The following is a 20,426-nucleotide window of genomic DNA, read 5'->3' as shown; positions in this document are numbered from 1 at the left end:
AAATGGCAGAATGACTGTTTTGCTTGACCATCGTGGCAGGTTTTTTTTTAACAAAATAAAATTGACTACAAGCAGTGTCTTGATGGTACCATATAAATAGAATCATACTTTAGCCCAGAGCCCTCAGATTTTGGAAAATACTGTCATCTCATGTACTTCTCATGCTTGTGGATGAGAAAAACTTTCCTATTGATACCAATTTAACCCAGGTCTCATGTAAGGAAGGAAAAATGAATAAACATTTCTTATTCTCTACCTTGCATCTAGGGCTCATGCAAAGTGAATGAGGAAGCATTTCACAACTGTGTAAAGCATTCTATACTCTGAACAAAGCCATCTCCTGACAAAGGCAGTAATTGTTTAGAGAACACAAAAATTACTTATTCTTTGAAAACAAGAAGTCATTGTGGAGGTTTTTATCACTCATAGTATATCACAATATGTCTGACCCATAAGACTTTTTGATCATTCAATGTTTAGTTTGTTATAATTTTTGTTACTTCTTAATAATAGATATTCACTGACTCGATTTTGCCAATAAATGGATAAAATGAATGATCAAGCTATTTGCATTCAATAGTTTTTGCTTTATGGACATAGTCTCTGTTACACTCAAAGACTCATAGGAAAATAGGACTATAGGGTCATAGATTTAGATCCAGAAGGGACCTCAGAGGTCAAGTCCAAACCCCTCTTTTTCCAGAAGAGGAAACTGAGTCCTGGAGACCTTACATGACTTACCTAAGTTCACATAGTTCACAAGAGTCTGAAGCAAGATTGGAACTCAAGTCTTCCTGATACCACAATCCAAAGTTCTATCTATTACACCATGATCTCACTGAGTTTCCTATGAGTTAATTCCTTCACAATGATATTCAATTCTCTCACATTAAATGCAGTTCGTTTTGAATTGATATGCTCTGTGAGGGAAGAACTATAAAAAACCCTTGTAGATGACCATCAATTCAATTATCTCTAGATCTGTGGAGGAACCTGATGAAATAATATGCTTAGGGTCTAACAATGATGTGCTGTGTTCTTGGAAACTGTCTGGACATTCACCTATTCTTTCTTTATATTTCCACAGGGAATTGAATGGCAGATGAGACAATTTGGTCCACCTGGTTCACACAGGTGATTTTAATGAGGTACAGAGAACAAAAGCAGTGCTTCTAGAACCCAGCCAATGACCTCTGGCCATGGCCATGACCATGCCAGTAGGGTGGACTGCCCCTGTTGGTTTGCAGATGGAGGTAAACTCTGTGTGAGTCTCTTGATCAAACAGCCCCCTCCTCCTGAGGTAACTCGGAACGTTGTGATGTACTATGGAAATAACAAACAATTAACCTACCCCACAGATTTCAGGGCATCAGCACTTTTCCCAGGTAATTGCAAAGAAACTTTTGACCACATGAATGCTGCAGAGTAACATCTGAATGCTGCTTATGATGAGCTGGGTGGAGAAGAGACTTAGGTTCCAGGGCACAATATTGATAGGTTCTAAGCAGCTACTCCACAAGTCTCTGTCTTTGAGATAGTTCCTGGGGAACAGAGGAGATACTCATTCAGCAAACACGTAGTAAGTGTTTATCACAGGCAATGTTCTTCTGATTTAATTCTATGCAGATCTTAATTTTGCCAATTGTTTCTTGATCAATGTGTATAGGGGTGTTGTGAAGATCAAATGGGATGATGATATAAAGCACTTTGCAAGCTTTAAAGCACTATGTGAGTTTCTATTATTATCATTATCATCATCATCATCATCATCATCATCATCATCATTATTATTATTATTATTATTATTATTATTATTATTATTAGCTGACTTCGTTCCGTAAGCCAACGGTGGTGAACCTTCAGCCTTGAGGCCACCTTCTAGGTCCTTGGGTTTGGCCTTTTGACTAAATCCAAGTTTTACAAAATGAATCCCCTTAAGAAAAGGATTTGTTCTATAAAACTTGGACTCAGTCAAAGGGCTGCACTTGAGGACCTAGAGGGCCACATGTGGCCTAGAGGCCGCAGGTTCCATCCCCCTGCAATCCTTCTACTGTGTTCCTGCTGAGTTCAAGCAATGTTTATAGAGTAAAATAGAGTCTGTTGTTAAATGTTTAACAACTGGGCTTTTTTTGAGGGGGGTAATGTATTGCCGCATGCTTTCTAATTTAATCTGAGTCATTAACGCTTAAGTATAGGCAAGGAACAAAGTAGTAGTTCAAGCCATGATTTGTAGTGATTGCCAGTTTCTGAGGTGTGAATATATGTTGCTGTTGTTCAGTTGTTTTCAGTCATGTCCAACTCTTTGTGACCCCATTCAGGGTTTTCTTGGCAAAGATACTGGAGTGGCTTGCTATTTCCTTCTCCAGTTCATTTTATAGATGCAAAACTGAGGCAAACAGGGTTAAGTGACTTGCCCAGGGTCACACAGCTAGTAAGTGTCAAGTGTTTGGTCTGAGGCCGGATTTGAACTCAGGTCCTCCTGACTTCAGGGCCAGTGCTCTATCCACTTTGCCACCTAGCTGCCCCACCCCATTTTGTTTTGTTTTTAACCAATAGGCTGTTACCAGCATGAAGTAATGGATCCTTTACTTGGATTCTCAAAGACCTAAAATCAAATCCAGCCTTTGATGCCTGGTAGCCAGGTAACGATGCATGAGTCACAGCATCCTTGACAAATTGACTGTTGCCAGGAATGATTTACCAAAGCGCTCAGTTAATACAAGCAGTCTCCTGAGATGGATGCTTGTCATCAGGCAGACAGATAACTGCTTTGGCCTGGTTTTCTTTTCCTTCTTTGTTAGAGCTGATCTGGCCTTGTGTAGCTGGGATCATTAAGATGCTCCCAAGAGCCAGGAGTCCAGAGACTAGAGGACTAGCCCTGACAAGAGTGTATTTGAGGTGGTCTCTTTGTGAGAATTCAGAGATCTCCAAATCCAAAAACTTTTTAAAAATATTTCTGAAAGAATATTATTTTGGGCCTCTTTTGGCAGGTAGATGGCAGAGCAGATAAAGTGCTGGGCCTTGAGTCGGGAAGACTCATCTTCCTGAGTTCAAATCTGGCCTCAGATACTTCCTAACTATATGACCCTGGGCAAGTCACTTAGCCCTGTTTGCCTCAGTTTCCTCAACTGAAAAATGGAAATAATAATAATACCCAGGGAAGCTAGGTGGTGCAATGGATGGAGCGGTAGGTTTGGAATCAGGAAGATTCAACTTCATGAATTCAAATCTGGCCTCATACACTTACTAGCTTTGTAAGCCTGGGCAAGCCACTTTTTACCCTGTTTGCCTCAGTTTCCTCTTCTGTAAAATGTAGAAGGAAATGGCAAACTAAGGGGTCACAAAGAGTCACAACTGAAATGACCAAATAATAAAAGTCCTTTTTCATCTAGACTTTTGAGTGCCTGACCCCTGGGTATAAAGTCATTTCCCTTCCCAGGGGCTTTCCATAAGTAGCTTGTGTATCTAGCAGACTGAAAGTCCCATGAGGGCTGGGCCCATTTAGCTTTTGTCTTTGTATCTTCAGAACTTCCTTGAGTGTTTTGTACATAACTGATGCATTAAAAATGCTAACTGAATTGAATTAATTGAAAATGAAATAGAAGACAATCATCACAAAACAACCACCAAGTCCCTGGCCTCTACTAGGCCTACAGAGCCCATTGCTTCCTTTTTCATCACTCTCAGACCTGTCTATTGATCCGGCTATGTAATAAAGACAATGTTTCTCCCTGTTCAGCTCAGGCAAACAGATCAATCAGACCTCCCAATATGAGGAAGGGCCCTCTGGCCCTTGGGAAGGATCAGCGCTAAGAATGGTCAGTCCTTGCCTTCCAATTTTGGGAGTGCTGGGCACCCCCTTGTTTGATTTTAGAACATGCTGACCCCTTCTAAAGTAGGATAGTAGATTGAGAGTGGGAACAGTCCTCACGTCACCCAGTCCAACTCCCCGCTTTTTACCAAGGAAGAAACTGAGGCCTGAAGGAGTGCAGCGCTTTGCCCAAAGTGGTCAGGGGCAGAGTCTGGATATGAACCCATACCAGGGGACATATCTATTTTATCAAATGAAAATGAAAATAACTTTTTGCATCAAAATTTAAGAGCATTTTGACTCATAGGAGCTAGAGTTGGAAAGGACCAGAGATCATCTTATCCAATCCCCTCATCTTAAAGAACGGGAAATTGAGGCCCAGTGAATTAAGTGACTTAGGATCACACACAAAGCAGCATCTAGAATATATTCATAGGGTCGCAGATCTAAGGACTCCCAGGACCTTAAAGGTCATCATGTCCAACCCCCACATTTTAGAGATGAGGAAACTGACAAGCAGAGGTTTTCCTATGGCCATGTGGCTGATAAGTGTCAGAAGGAGAATTTGAACTCAGGTCTTCCTGACTCCAAGCACAGTACCCCACCCAGTGCACCAGCGGTGTCAGACTCATGTCCTGGGTTCTTGTTACTGTCGGTGTTCAGTCACATCTGACTCTTTGTGATTCCATTTGGGGTTTTCTTGGCAAAGACACTGGAGTGGTTTGCCATTTTCTTCTCCTGCTCATTTTACAAATGAGGAAACTGAGGTAAACAGGGTTAATCGACTTGTCCAGGGTCACATAGATAGTAAGTGTCTGAGGCTGAATTTGAACTAGGTTCTTCCTGACTCTAGGTGCAGCCACTTGGCCACCCAGCTGCCCCCAAGCCTTGGCTGGGGGTTGGCCACCGCTCTCTACTGCTGCCTGAACTAGATGGAAATGTAATTGGGAAGTGTTTAACAAAATAAACAAATACGATAAAACATAAGCAATGTTAATTTGTGGCTTTCTAAGTCGATATGTGGCCCACAGGGATCTATTTCTGTTTGAGTTTGACGCTACTTCCCTGGTGCTATTTTCCCAAGGTCACCCAGTTAGTAACAGAGGCAAGGATTCGAACTCAAGACCCCCAGCTCCAGATCCAAGGTTCATTGCACAATACCCCACTAATTCTGACTGTGCAGGGACTGTCATGCTCTGAAGTCAGTGCTGGGATTTTTTGCAAGGAAGATTCCCCTTTGCATTTCACCCCATCTTTCTAAATCTCATTACTTATTCGTTTGAGTCACTTAAAGAAAGATCTCTTCTTTTCACTTGCCTCTGTGCTACTGTTAATAATGAACTTTTCTGGACACCCCACCAAGTACAACAGTGGGCCATCCTCTTCCCAAATCAATTTTTTTCTTCTGCATCCCTTTCTTTTAATGGACAATAGTTTGGCCCAGGTAGCTACGGTGCAAAGTACATAGAAGCTGGGCCTAGAGTCAGGAAGACCTGAGTTCAAATCTAGCCTTACACATTTACTAGGCAAGTCACTTAACCTCTGTTTGCCTCAGTTTCCTTTTCTGTAAAATGGCAATACCAATAGAACCTACCTCTCAGGGTTGTTGTGAAGAATCTTAAAGTGCTACATAAATGCCAGCTATTATTATCATCGTACTTTCCTAGCATTCCATCTGAGGCAGCTAGGTGACTCAGTGGATAGAGCGCTGGGCCTGGGAGTCAGGAAGACCTGAGTTCAAATGTGACCAAAGATACTTACTAGCTGTGTGACCCTAGGTAAGTCACTTAACCTCTATTTGCCTTAATCTGCTGGAGAAGGAAGTGGCAAACCCCCCCAGTATCTTTACCAAGAAAACCTCAGATGGTGACAGGAAGAGTAGCTTGCAACTGATTACTGAAAAGCGACGATATTCCATTTCTGCTACAACATCATAGAATAAAGGAAGCACAGAATGTTAGAGCAGAAGGGACCTCAGACACCATCAATCTAATCCAGTGGTCTCTCTTTGCCCATGCACCCCGTAATTTTCCCAAGGTCCTACAGCAAGTGAATGGTGGTGAAGGGGAAGTTTCTCCATTACTCACATGCAGCAGTTTCTTTGATCATAATTTAATAAGTGACAATGATAAAATTTATAGTGCTGAGCTTCTGGAGATATTTTTTCTTTTTCTGGCAGACCATGAAGAGAAAATATGGCACTGGGAAGTTGGGGAGAGGGGCGTGGTGGTTGTTTTTTGCTTTGTTTTTAAATTGGGTGTCCTTTCTTTTCTTCCTAAGAGCATGGCTTGGGAAAGAATTGGAGCAATACTGACACCTTGTGATCAAGTAGATAAAGCCAGTGAAGAAAGCGAGCATTGTAGGGGAACTTTGGGAAAACAAGGACAGTCTTTATGTCAAGTGTTAAACTTTAATTTTTACTTGTGAATATTTCATTAATCTGCAATTTTTTCACTGTGGGAGCTCCCTCCATGGATGCAGATTGTGATCCATTTGTAATTTATAGTCTTAGAGAATTGCCTGAGGTTCATTGCCTAGGATCCTGCTGCTAATTAGCCTCAGAGATGGGACTTGAACACAGGTTTCCCCTCTTATTAGGCTTTGCTGCCTCTGATTATTTACAAATCGCAGAATTCAAGAGGCAGAGGCTACCCAAGGGCCCGTCTAGTACAGCACATATCCAAAAAGGAATCCCACTACAACATACTTAACAAATGACCATCCAGCCCCTGTTTTAAAGACTGTTTTAAAAACTGTCAAGAGAAAGCCCATTGCAGAGATAACAAAGCTCTAATCATTAGGAAGTTTTCCTTAACATCAAGCCTAAATTGGCTTCTTTGTAACATCCACCTGTTCCTGGCTCTTCCCTCTAGGGCAAAAAGAGCAAATATAACCCTTCTTGCAGAGTATATTAGTTATCCTTTCCAGTTTAGTTTATCTGCATGTCATTTATTATAGTTATTGGAGCATTAAACAGCACAATCTCCTGACATGTTGACATTGAAACATGAGTTCCACTATCCAACCTCCTCTCAGTCCCTATAACTGCATTATCATCTAGTCTCCAGGTTAGGGATACTTCATCTCTGGCCAGGCAGCTGTTAATCCTATAATTTAAACTATTGTTTTGAAATCCACATCCCATTCTCAGATACTACCTCAGCAAGCTGTTCACTTCCCAAATCCGTTTTTCTCTTCTGCATCCCTTGCTTTCAGTGCACAACAGTAGAGAAAATACAACCTATATTTTAGGTCAGTTTCTTACCCCCAAATTTTATAACCTTTGGCAATATTTTTAGGTTCCTCCTATTGCCCTGGGAAGAGTTAACAATAGAGGAACCAGCGTATCAGTCATCCAGTGACCTCTAACTTTGGGGATGGTCAGCCTCCCTCTTGTTTGATTTTGGAACATGTTGACCCTCTCTAAACATAGCAAGTACAAACTGAGACCCAGAAAAGTACAATAACTTGCCAGGATAATTGTCCTCCATTTGATGTCTTAATGGGCTGTGTCTTAGAAACACATCCTAGGAAGACAACAGAATTCTCTGTTGTTGTCATCAGGTCAACAAATAGCTGCCTCCGTGCACCCCAACAAAAAAAATCGCCAGCCACTGCTCCTCTTCTCTTCTTCCTTTGCCTCTTACTGGATAAATTGCTCACCCCCAAAACCTCTATCACATGAAAGTGGCTCAGCCTGATGGAGGGTCTAGCATAGAATTCTTCTTGGCTTTGTAGCTTCTATATCCTCAGAACATCCCATCAAGCAGAACTTCCAATCTGGTTTTGGGGAGCTCTAAGTATACAGCTGTCCTTTCTCTTTCCTTTCTCCTCTGGACCTGGTCACTTGAAATCTCCCCTCCTCTACCTCAAATCCCCCATTTTCCCCATTATAGCCTTACTTTCATTTTTTTTAATAGCATTTCATTATCTCTAGCAGCCTAGAGTGCTTTTTCAGTCCTTTCCCTTTCTCTTCTAGGAGGGAACCAAATGTGGAGTGAAGACTGTGACTCCACTGTGGAAGGAATACAGACATGGAACGCTGAACACCAGTGTACCATTTCCCATCCTTACTTATACTGGTTAAGATTTTCAGCCTTTTTCTTTTAAACTACTTGTGAATGTTTACACATCAATCCTAAACATCTGGTTAAATTTTTAGAGCCATTTATGACCTCTTAATAACATGACAAGGGAGGGAGGAAATAAACTTCTAGATTTCCTAGTGCTTTGAAATAGTAGCTGATTTGAGACAATAACCAAGGAAACTGAGGGTCACACAGCTAGTAAGGGTCTGAAAAAGCCGGGTTTGAACTCAGGTCTAACCTTATTTCAGGCCTCGATCAACTGCATTTCCCAGTCTCAACAACTCCAGGGCCACACTAACCTGCCCCGGACACCTCCCCTTCAGCCCCATACTAACCCCACCCTCCAGTTCCCTCAATCCATTTGCTTGACTCTCCAATTATTCCATGTCTAGCCCTTCCTCCATAAACCTCCTAGATCCTCTGTAATCCCTTTATAACCTTAAATTCTCCCTAAACTTTTGCTTCTTCCTCGACCTCAGTTCAACAAAATAGGAGTAGAATCTGGGTAAGAGTGAATTTCTTTCAGATTTTCCTCAACTTGTCCCATTTCTCTCCTCAAATTCAGTCTCTGCCCTTCCTTACTATTCCATGTTATCAACAGAAAATCACACCTGAACAACACCCTTCCATAACCTCTACACAGTTTTGTTCTTCTGAATTCAAATGAAGCCTTTCTCTCCAATTCTGATTTTTCTCCCACAACTTTCTCCTTGAAAACCAGAATTTGATCCACTGACTTAAGCATACTAGTTAGCAGCAGCAAAGGACCTCACCAGAATTCCACCAGGAAGGTCCAGTGACCAGAAAAGAGAGAAGAGTCCCCAATGCCTACGGGGCACTCCCCCAACTCTCCTCACCAAGATCGAGCTTTTCGAGGGTCAGATTACTTGGAATGCAGCCTTAGCTCGAGGTAAAACTCCATCTAAGGCTAACACGGGCTTTAAATGGATAGTCATCAAGTCCTCAAAGGAAAGTTGAAAAGGATTTTGGTAAGAGTAAGAATTAAAGGGACCCCAAAGACATTGAGAGGCCAATAGGTGTGAGGCACACAGAGTGGGCATCTGCTGAGAAACCATCCCCGAACTGGCTAAACCTTGAAGTATTATTTTGTCACCTCAGAGATGACTTGATAGGCTGGAAAATCTAAGCAGGGGAGCATGATCAATATAGAGGGAAAGGACTTTGGAGCAAGAGAATGAGAGTTTAAATTCCTTCTCCATATTTTTAGTATCTTACCTCTCTGGCACTCAGTCAGTCTCCTTATCTGTAAAATGAGAGGATTCCACTAGATGGCATCCCTTGTCTTTCTAGATCCTGATAACCTTGGGAGGGGGGAAGTAAATGATAGATAGATAGATAGATAGATAGAGAGATAGATAGATAGATAGATAGACAGATAGATAGATAGATAGATAGATAGATAGATAGATGAACAGCATAGATTAGATAGAGAGATGGACAATAGATGGATAGTATAGCTAGATTAGATAAGTAGATAGATTAGATAGATGGATAGTTAGATTAAATAGATTAGACAGATAGATAGACAGGTAAAGAAATAGATATATGTAAACAACCTTGTAAGGTTTGTAATAGATAAAGTTATGGCCCAGGAGTCAGGAAAACCTGAGTTCAAATCCATCCACAGACACTATCTCTGTGACCCTGGGCAAATCACATAACTTCTATCTTACTCAGTTTTCTCATCTATAAAATGGGAGGAATAATAGCGCCTACCTCCTAGGATTGTTGTGAGGATAAAATTGGATAAAATTTGTAAAGCACTTTGCAAACTCTAAGGCACTGTGTAAATGCTAGCTGTTATTTTCTACATGAGAAAACTGAGGTTAAGAGAGTTCCAGGGATATTTGCCCAAGGTAAAGTTAGGATGAGTTGAGGCCAGGATTCCTAGCAATCTTCATGCTCTTTCCACTCTACAGCAAAGATCATGTTTTCCAATTGAGCTCCATGCTTCCTCTGCTCATTTCCTCTGTTAAGTTTGCACAAAAAAAACAAAGACGATTAGTACAAACTACTGGCGCTCCAGTGGTAGTGAACAAAGGGCCCTTCACCTTTCTCTCGTCCTGCCCATCCATGCCGTCCATTCCCCATCTTCTTTTTCCTTCAACGTGGCTCTAAAGCCGGAGCCGGATAGGAAATTCGGTGAGACTTCACACAATTTCCTATTCCAGGGCACTCATGGCAAACTGCTGCAGAAAAGCCACCTGAGCATTCAACTTGATCCCAATTTCTTCACTTTGAGTGGGATTAGCATCTTATTCCACCTTCCAAATAGCTGCCATTGAAGAAGGTAAAGCTGAAATACAATTAATGACACCTTTTCTTAGAATCCTAAGAGTCTTAGAACAGATTGAAGAGGGATTTCTACATGTGGACCATCTGTCACATAAAAATAGAGTTTAGAGTGGGAAAAGGCTCCTTTACCTCATGTTAAATTAAAATAGCATATGAAAGGGGCTTTTATGAATTTGCTATTGAGTCATTTCAGTTGTATCTGACTCTTCATAGCCCCATTTGGGGTTTTCTGGGCAAAGATACTGGAGTGGTTTGCCATTTCCTTCTCCAGCTCATTTTACAGATGAGGAAACTGAGGCAAACAGGGGCAAGTGACTTGTCCAGGGTCATACATGTAGTAAGTGTATGAGGTCACATTTGAACTCAGGAAGATAAGTCTTCCTGACTTCAGGTCCAACACTGTGTACTATGGCACCACCTACCTCCTCATGAATACACAAAGGTGACCATGAACTGGGATATTAGCCAGTTCCCCTGGAGAGTATTGCAACCCAAAGTCCCTTTGTCACGTCAAGAAGGATGTACTTGTTTGTTTGGGTTTTTTTTCCCCTCTGACCTCACATGGTTTGCTCATTAAGAAAGAGGAGGAGGACTAGGAGACAGAGGATTGGATAAACTTATCGGCGTTACATATTCTATTAGAATTATCACCAAGAAATATGGTTGAATTTCCCCTGGAATGGAAGGATAGTGTAGGGATAGGGTTACCTGCTCTGAGCATCGTTAGGGCACCACCTGCCTTCTAGAGCAGAGTGGGGAGCAGCTCTATCCCACTTGAAGAATGTGTTAGGCATGAGAGCAGTGAGGTATGGTAGAAAAGGCAGGGAACCTGGAGTCAGGAGAGGCCTGGCCTCCCATCCTACCTCTCGTCCAGCAACAGGTGGCCAAGTTACTTAGTGGGAGTCTTCATTTCCTTCTATGTAAATTAGAGATAATTATAGAGATTGATAGTACTCATCCCACTTGTATGAACCAAATAAGATGGCATTTCTAAAGCAGACCTTACCATGCTATTTAAATACCAGTTATTATTATAACACATAACAGAGTCATGGGATTTGGAGCTGAAAGAGAACTAGATCCGTCCATTCCAAGCCTCTTATTTAATGTATGAGGACACTAAAATGCGTGGTCAGGACCACTGGATTGGACCAATGTTCTCTAGCTCCGATTATATAGCAGGCTGTGATTTACAAAATGGGTTTCCTTGCAGCAACCCCGTGAAGCAGAGCAAATGCCATTATCCCCATTGTACAGATAGGGAAACTGAGATAGGGAAAATTAATGTGAGTCATACAACTCATAGGAGTCAAAGCCAAGACGTAGACGGATCATAGATCTACAGCTGGAAGAGCCCTCAAAGGACATTGAGTCAAAACCCCTTATTTTACAGATGAGGAAACTAAGGCAAACAGGGTGAAGTGACTTGTCTGGGGTCACACAGGTGGTTAGTAGCAGACCTAGAATCTAAACCCAGGTCCTCTGACGGCAAATACAGCGCACTTCCCACTGTACCATGAAAAGGGTGCTCTGATAGGTTCAATACAATCAGTATATAAGATTTCCTGGAGATGACACAAGGCCCATCATTTCTAAACTTCATGCCTACCAAGCATCCTTTGCATCTTAAGCGAGCGCCCTTCTCAGACAATTTGGTCAGAGACCACTGCACCCTTTAGGAACAGGAAGATTGTTGCTCTTTATATCGGTTTGTTTCTAACCACAAAATAATAAATAGGCAGATGGGTCTCTAAATCAATATACTACTGATTTATCTCGAATCATTCTCAACCTGCACTACATAATATTAATATCAATTAGCCATATTAATATTGTTCAGTCATGTCCAACTCTTTATAACCATAGCATCCATAGGGTTTTCTTGGCAAAGATGCTGGAGTGGTTTGCCATTTCCTTCTCTGGTGGACTAAGGCAGACAGAGGTTAATTGACTTGCCCAGGGTCACACAGCTAGTAAGTGTCTGAGGTCAAATTTGAACTCAGGTCTTCCTGACTCCCGGCACTACTAGTGCTCTATCCACTGGACCACCTAACTGCTTCATATTAATGTGGTTAATATTTAATCTTTCAAACAACTAATACATACATTTTCTTGGGGGAGGGGAGGGACGAGGAAGTGGCAATCGGGGTTAAGTGACTTGTCCAGGGTCACACAGCTAGTAAGTGTCTGATATCATATTTGAACTCAGGTCTTCCTGACTGCAGGCCTAGCACTCTATCCACTGAGCCACCTAGCTACCTCATATCGATGTGGCTAACATTAAATCTTTCAAAAACTAACATAAATTTTCGGGGGGGGGGTAGGGAAGAGGCAATGGCAAGTAAGTGACTTGCCCAAGGTCACACAGCTAATAAGTGTCTGAGGCCAGCTTTGAACTCAGGTCCTCCTGACTCCAGGCCATATGCTCTATCCACTGAGCCACTTAGCTGCCCCTAATATAAATTTTTAATGTCATATTCACTAATCTTTCACCATCATAAATTTACCATTGTTGGCACTTTGGGTCTGTTAATGAGACACATCTTAGACAGGTAAGAAGAAAATTTTCCTTTCTCTCTAAAAGATTTGACATGACCTAAACCTCTCTCATGTTAAGATCAGATGGCTTGTGTTGGTGCTAAGGAGACCTGACCGTTAGCTGTATAACACCTAGTTACAACAGTTAGCTAGTTTTCAGCCTGGGGACAATAGAATGGCCCTTAAATATCACAGGTTTTCCTCCTCTTCAGGTTTAGGGAGTTTATTTTAGACTAAAGGTTATTCAGTTGCAGTCGCTCCAAACATCCAGCCAGGAAAACGCTTAACCTTTAGGCAGAGTTTGGGCTCTCTTCTTAACTTTACATTTAGTTCTATCTCTAGTTAATCTCTGGTCTCTTTTTAGTTGAAGCAAAATTCAGTTTACCGGAGACATTTAGGGAAGGAAATTGCAGATGATATTGCAGCACCTGGGCAATGGGAGAGGAAGTTCAGCAAAGAACCAGCCTTTTCTTTTGAGTCTTTTGTTCTGAGATGTTGATAGAACTGATGACCCGTGCAGATATCTCCCTTCTGTGACATAGCTCGATTTTACCTTTGCTCCTCAGGAGTATGCTAGAATATCTCCTTTGCTCTGGCCTCTTGAATGAATCTCTTCTCAACTTAACTGATTTGCAGATGACCCCTGAGGCATAACCAAATGTCCCTGGGCTATCCAAACACAATGCTTGGACATCATCATTCCAGTTCTGAGGACTTTTCATATTTAGCCTAAGGTCTATGATAAAAATTAACTGATCCAATAGCACTGCTTAGATTGAGGTGGCGATGAATCAATCATTCTTTTCACCCTTTTAGCTGTAACAAAAGCACTCATATTTTCCTTTCCCAAGGCCTCTTACTGAGCCCTTCTTTACCTTTATTTCTTGTACCTTCTTCCAAAAGATATCAGGTCTGAGATCTTATAAAATTCTGCTCATGTGTAAGCTCTCATAAAAACTTTGATTCTGCAAGATGGTCAAATATTCTCTCTCTCTTTCTCCCCCCTCTCTCCCTCATCTCCTTTCTTTTTCTCTCCTCTCTTTCTCTTCTCTTTTTCTTGCTTTCTCTTTCTCCTCTCTCTTTCTACCTTTGTCTCTTTCTGTTTCTCTCTTCTCCCCCTTTCTCTCTCTGTCTTTCTCTCCTCTCTCTTTTTCTTTGTCTCTTCTTGTCTCTCTCTCTCTGTCTCTCTGTTGCTCTGTCTCTCTATCTCTGTCTCTCTCTCTCTCTCTCTCTCTCTGAATCAATGTCTCTGTCTCTCTCTTTCTCCCTGGCTTTCTCCCCACTTCCTCCTTCAGTATGGTGTAACAGCAGAAGTACAGGAGTACTCTCTTGAGTCAGGAGACCCATTATTCCAAGCCCAGCTTTGCCTCTTCCTTGCTGTGTAACCCAAGACAAATTTCCTAAGCTTCACCTTCAGATGAACTCACTGGACCAAGTGATGGCCAGAGTGCCCTCCAGCTCCTGGGTTCCACATCTGCTATTACTCTTGGCTCGGAGCTGTTCAAAGTTACTCTGGGCTCACTACCTCATAAGATCCATACTGATGTATTCATAAGGAAAGACCTGTTTTGCTATAAGATCCAATATTCGAGAAAGCAAATAGAACATCGATGTTAATAGGGAAGTAGATTTTGTCTCAGAGAATATAATCGATAATGGTTCTGGTGGGAAGTCTGTATGTCTGCAGTGCTGGAGCTTACCCATTATGAAAGGGATATTTCCATGTATTGTTTCCCACAAAACATTTAGGCCCCCTATTAATAGCAACCACAGAGATGACGAATGCATATGAAGCTCCTATAATGCCAGTGCCAGCAGATATGATGGTGCTAAATATCTGAAAAAGAGAAAGAAAAAAGAAAGAAGTTATTTTTCCCTCCATTGAGAGGGTATAACTTCACAAAAATCAGACAGTCAAGGCAACCTTTCTGATGCTAGAGTGATTGCCCCTCTTCCAGGCTTGTAAAGTGTCTTCATTACAATAAGCACACAAAGACAGGAATGTAAATACAGATATAGAACAGCTGGTGACACAGTGGATAGAAATAGAAATGGAAAATAACAGCACCCACCTTGATTGAAGGAGATCATTTCTGTAAAATGTGCTTAGCACAGTGCCTGATACACCTTGTGCGCTAGATAAGTGCCTATTTCCTAAATATTATTATCCCCAATTTACAGATTATGAAATTGAGACTGAGAGGTTATATGGCTTCCCAGGAAGCCATTGGATTATGTTCTAGGCACTCTCCCAGGCCACCTAAATGCTACAATAGCCAGCTTGTCCCCACCCGGGCCTCCCCATCCCCACTTTCCAGCCTTCATCTCTATGCCAATTATTCTCAGGTTTATTTGCGCCATCTTAACCTCTCTCCAGAACTCCAGTTTCACATCTCCAATAACCTATTGGATATTGGAGGAACTATATTTTTCATAGACACCTTAATCTCAACATGTCCAAAGATGAACTCATTGTCTTTCCCCCAGAAATTTCCCCATTACTGTCAAGTAAAACCCCCACTTCTCTCAGTCAGCCATGACTATCATCGTTGACTCCTCCCCCTCACTCACCCTCCATATCCGATCATTTGTCACATCCTGTCTTTTCTATCTTCATAATGTCTTTCGTATATCTCCCTTTCTCTCCTTGGACACTGCCACCGCCTTGATGTGGACCCTAATCACCTCCCTTCCCAGCTATTGAAATAGCCTAGTGGTAGGTCTTCCTAACTCACCTTTCCTCACTCTAGTCCATCCATCACTCAGCTGTCAAAGTGATCTTCCTAAAGTGCAAATCTAACCATGTCACTTCTCCCCACCATTTAATCAACCCCAGTGGCTCCCTATTGCCTCCAGAATCAAATATAAAAGCCTCTGCTGGGCTTTTAAAGCCTTTCATTACCTGGCCCCTTCCCATCTTTCCAATCTTATTATTATTATTATTATTATTATTATTATTATTATTATTATTTTACAATCGAAGTTAAGTGATTTGCCCAGGGTCACATAGCTAATAAGTATCTCAGGTCGTATCTGAACTCAGGTCCTCCTGACTCCATGCCCAGCACGCTATCCACTGGGCCACCTGGCTGCCCCTTTCCAATCTTCTTATACCTTTTTCCCCTCCACCTACTCTATGATCCAGTGGCTCTGGCCTCCTTGCTGTTCCTTGCACAAGACACTCCATGTCCCTACTACAGGAATTTTCATTGACTACCCCCAATGCCTAGAACTCTCTTCCTCCTCATCTCCACTTCCTGAATTCCCTCAAATGCCAGCTAAAATCTTATCTTCTGCAAAAAGCCTTTCCGAATCTCCCTTAATTCTAGTACCTTTTCTCTGGTCATCATCTGCAATTTATCCTGTACATATCATGTTTGTACTGCTTGTTGACATGTTGTCTCCTTTTATTTATTTACTTTTGTTAAGAAGGGAGGAAAAGGGAGAAATATATTGGAAAATATAAGTGATGTAATAAGTAAATAAATGAACAAATAAATAATATAGATAGATAGATAGATAGATAGATAGATAGATAGATAGATAGATAGATAGATAGATAGATAGACAGATTTTTAGAAAGAAATACACATGTACATTAGGAGCTGAATACTTGCCCAGGTATATAAGTTTAAATTCTGGGTCCCAAAGTTAAACCTCTAAGAAGGGAAAGTAATTTCATCCTGCTAGCCTGGAAACATCCTCACTCTACAACCCAGTGATGGGAAAGAAAGCTTCTCTTTTTTATGGGTACTCCCATGTGGTCATTGATGTTTCCCTTTTAATCATTTGCCCAGATTTTCTTGTTATGGCCAGGGCCATTTGCAGAGGAGAAGCAGGAGAGATCACTGTGTGGGGTGTGTTATGTATAGGTGCGGGGGAGAGGGGAAAGCCTGAGCCAACCAATCTGTGGGTCCATTATTCAAAACATTTTTAGATGGGAGGAGTCACTGAACTTAGGGTCAGAAGAACTGAGTTTCAGTCCTGGGTCTGACATTTTCTGTCAATATAGCCTTGGGGCAAGTCAGCTAACCATGTGTAGAATGAAGGGGGCACACTTGACAATTCTATGAACATCAAAGGCAATGGAAATAGAGGGAAATGGGCAAGAATGGAAAGAAGTTGAGGCTTGCCTCTGATGACAAGGATATCATGACTGATTGTACATGATGATTGAAAGACACTGTGGAAGGAATGAATATCATGAGGACTTAACACCAGGAAGATCTGAGTTCAAATCCTCCTCTTTGATACTTGCTAGCATGTTCTCATAGTCAAGTCTCTTAACTTCTCCAAGACTCAGTTTTCTCATTTGTACAAAAAAAATTTGTAAGATAATAATACCTTCCTTTCAGAGCTGTTGAGAGGCTTACGATATAACATATGTAAAACTTTAAAGTACCATATAAATGTCAGCTATTAATTATTATTAATTGTGATATATAATATATTATATATTATTATGATCTATGATTATTAATTATTAAGAGGTTGCTTTATTATCACCGGCTGTGAAACTGTCCCCCTCTTCTCCGCTGCCTCCACACACCACCTCCATTTCTCACAGTATAGAAGGAAGCTCTTCAAAGGACGAGGTCGGGGCAATCACTCTGACCAGGGTGTTCTGCTGGCTTTTTTTGTCCCAAGTTCACTCACTTTGAGCCTCTTCCCACAGTCCTCCTGGCCATGGAATTCACAGCAATCACTCTTCTTCAGATTCAACAGTGAGACAGAAGGAAAAATCATCTGCCAACAGGAAGATGACCAGGATGAGCATGGATCTCGGGAAAGGAGTTTGGGTGTCCCCTGTGCCATCTATGTTCAAGAGTCCTGTCCCATGATGGAGTGTAAGGGCTAAGAGGAGTTAGGGGATTCCAAAGGATATAGGGATGACTTTTGTAAAACAATGGGTGTTCATAATTGGTTCATGCTATAGGTACAGCTAAAAAAGAATATTGTTCTTTTCAAAGTCATGGTACAACTATGCATATGGGAACTGTGGTCAACAATCTATATTTGTTCATAATACACTATACAATAGACAACATACAATAATGTAAGAGCAAGTGATTGTTTGGGTGGTTTGGAAGCAACTGCAGGCTGGACTTCAAACCATGCCCTTCCACTCAGCCCATCATCCCCATTTCTTTTTTTTTTTCCGGTAAGGCAATCGGGGTTAAGTGACTTGCCCAGGGTCACACAGCTAGGAAGTGTCAAGTGTCTGAGGCCGCATTTGAATTCAGGTCTTCCTGACTCCATCCACTGTGCCACCTAGCTGCCCCCATCATCCTCATTTCTTCCCCCACTAGAAACTTGAACTCCACTCTGGGAACCACTTGATTGGTGAATGATCTTGCCTAGAAGCAGTAGGCTTCCACCTCACTTCCTGGTCACCAGCTCCGTGCTGCCAGTTTCCTCCCTCCCCTTTTCCCCCTTCATGTCTGGTCTTCCCCCTTTAGAATGTAAGCTCCTCATAGGCAGAGACTATCTGGTATTTGTATACTCAGTGATTAGCACAGTGCATGGCATGTAATAGGTACTTAATAAATGTTATCTATCAATCCAACTATCATCGATCTATCCAATTATCTATCAGAAATAATATTGTTTTTTCCAAAGATATTTTGTTATGGTAAAATAATAATGTAGCCTATAATCAGGCTGATGGGAGGCAGATGTGACTAAAGGAGGAGGAGGAGGAGCAAAGAAGTTATCCATATTAATTCTTTCTAGGAGTGCATAATTATCCCAAAGTCACTAGCCTGGGATGATTTCTGAATATATCCCCAAGTCAATTCACAGCCTTAAAGTGCAAAAATTCTAATAAGACCAAAGAGGGCAGAAGCCTGTCCAATATGTCCTGAAAAGGGGAAATTAACTGGGGAAGAAGGAGTTGCACTGAGTTTTTAGGAGCTTTTTACTCACCAAGACCTCACATCCTAATATTCCTCCAAAATACCAGACCTCCTCAGATAGGTTTAGATTGTTGTCTATTTGGTAAGCTCCAGGAAAGAAGAGTAGAATATTTGCCAGGGTGCCCAACGCGGCCAGAGGGATGAGGGTACCCCCCAGGCACTGTGCACAGTCCACAGGACGCATCCTCCTCATGAAAAGAGAGACAAAGGAAATTAATATAGAAGAGTGATCAGTCACCCTCCACCCACTCCCAACAGTGTCTCTTCAGAGGTCCTAAGCCAGAACTTCTAAATTTTCTTCTCCAATGCCATCCAAAGAGGAATATTTCAGTCTCTTAAATTCAGACAGAGCACCCCAAGCTACTTACCTGCTCCCCTGATTGTGGTAGGGTTTTTTTCATGGCCCCTCCATAAATGCGATTATGTATAGAGCAATCATTTCGACATGGAGACTGATAAAATCTGTTAATATTCCACCAGCAAAAAAGCAGGCATACAAATATGCTGTTAGTGGAGCTGTGAATCGGTCAAATCATTCTAGAAATTGACTTGGAATTGTGCTAAAAGTGATTGAAGTATTCCTAGCATTTGACTGGAGATCCCTGCTAGGCATATATCTCAAAGACAAAAAGAAAGATCCTATGTATGCAAAATACTCATGGCAGTAGTGTTTTGAGGCAGCAAAGCACTAGAAACAATGAAGATGTCCATTAATTGAGGAATGCCTAAACATATTGTAGCACATAAATGGAACAGAATATTATTGTGAATATGAAGAATTCAGCAAAGCAAGTACTGTAGAACTGGGAAAACAGGACATGCAATGAAAACGTTCATAACAAGAACAAAATAAAATAAGCTGAATGCTATACGATTATACTATTGGAACTTAGCCCCAAAGAAGAGATAAGAGGATCCCTCATTTACAGAAGTCAGGGCTACAGAGATGGAATACTGCATAGACTGTTGAGCTTGACTGATGTTTCTTTTTCTTCTGTTCCTTTTGTTCTTTTGTGTCATAAGGGATCACCCTTTGAGGAAGGGAGAGGGGAGGATACAAGCAAAGATGAAGGGTTGTAATAACAAAATATATATATTTTTTAAAGATTAAAGGAAAAAGGAAGGATGTACTTCTAATAATTTAAAGCTACATGTTTCTTCCTAAGAGAATAAGAAATTTTATTTTAAAAAGTACAATAAATAATAAAGATTATGTAATATAATATATAAGTTCAATTGAAGGAGAGAAGAAATAAATGCAGGGGTGGGGAACCTCTAGGCTACATATGGCCCTCTAATTCCTCAAGGGTGACCCTTTGACTGAATCCAAACTTCACAGAACAAAACCCCTTAATAAAAGGATTTGTTCTGTAAAACTTGGAGTCAGTCAAAAGCCCTCACCCAAGGACCTAGAAGGCCACATGTGGCCTCAAGGCCACAGGTTCCCTACAAGTGAATAAGCCATGGCTTCGAGGCTGCTGAAAGCATGCATGTATAAACGTTTTTGTGCCCTCTAAATTTCAATGACCTGTGATAAAGCCTTTACCAACTCACCTTATGAGGCTTCCCAGCATCAGCACAAAAATGGTGTCCAGTCACAAAAGAGCTCTTCAACACAGTTATTTGTTGGTATGAAAGAAAAGGTGAAAGGTGAGGAGGATATAGCCATATTCTCACATGGCAATATAGTAATATTATCCTCATGGAGCCTTCATCCCTAAGTTTCATGGTATCCTTTAGTTTATTGAGCAATTGCCT

At 41.4% G+C, this 20,426-nt stretch overlaps 1 protein-coding gene across 1 annotated transcript; it reads right to left on the bottom strand.

The window, feature by feature from the left end:
- Positions 1–1,363: 1,363 nt before the first annotated feature.
- Positions 1,364–19,129, bottom strand: TM4SF4 (transmembrane 4 L six family member 4). Its single transcript, XM_020979773.2, has 4 exons — positions 18,679–19,129; positions 17,410–17,499; positions 14,454–14,590; positions 1,364–1,541 (listed from the first exon to the last, which is right to left on the bottom strand). The coding sequence occupies exons 1-4, from the start codon at positions 18,859–18,861 to the stop codon at positions 1,370–1,372; spliced, it is 582 nt and encodes a 193-aa protein (XP_020835432.1). The 5' UTR covers positions 18,862–19,129; the 3' UTR covers positions 1,364–1,369.
- Positions 19,130–20,426: the final 1,297 nt, after the last annotated feature.

Source organism: Phascolarctos cinereus, unplaced genomic scaffold, assembly GCF_003287225.1.
Source record: "Phascolarctos cinereus isolate Bilbo 61053 unplaced genomic scaffold, phaCin_HiC Scaffold_7;HRSCAF=346, whole genome shotgun sequence".
Classification (NCBI taxonomy): Eukaryota; Metazoa; Chordata; class Mammalia; order Diprotodontia; family Phascolarctidae; genus Phascolarctos; species Phascolarctos cinereus.
This window is presented reverse-complemented; position numbering and strand designations above follow the sequence as displayed.

What these genes read in the sequence shown, in the direction of transcription:
- TM4SF4 (XM_020979773.2), bottom strand. Translation starts at nt 18,861, where the DNA reads ATGAGGAGGATGCGTCCTGTGGACTGTGCACAGTGCCTGGGGGGTACC. An exon ending in TATTAGGATGTGAGGTCTTG is followed by an intron (nt 17,500 to 18,678) that starts GTGAGTAAAAAG and finishes TCCTGTTGGCAG; the next exon opens with ATGATTTTTCCTTCTGTCTC. An exon ending in ACTGTGGGAAGAGGCTCAAA is followed by an intron (nt 14,591 to 17,409) that starts GTGAGTGAACTT and finishes TCTCTTTTTCAG; the next exon opens with ATATTTAGCACCATCATATC.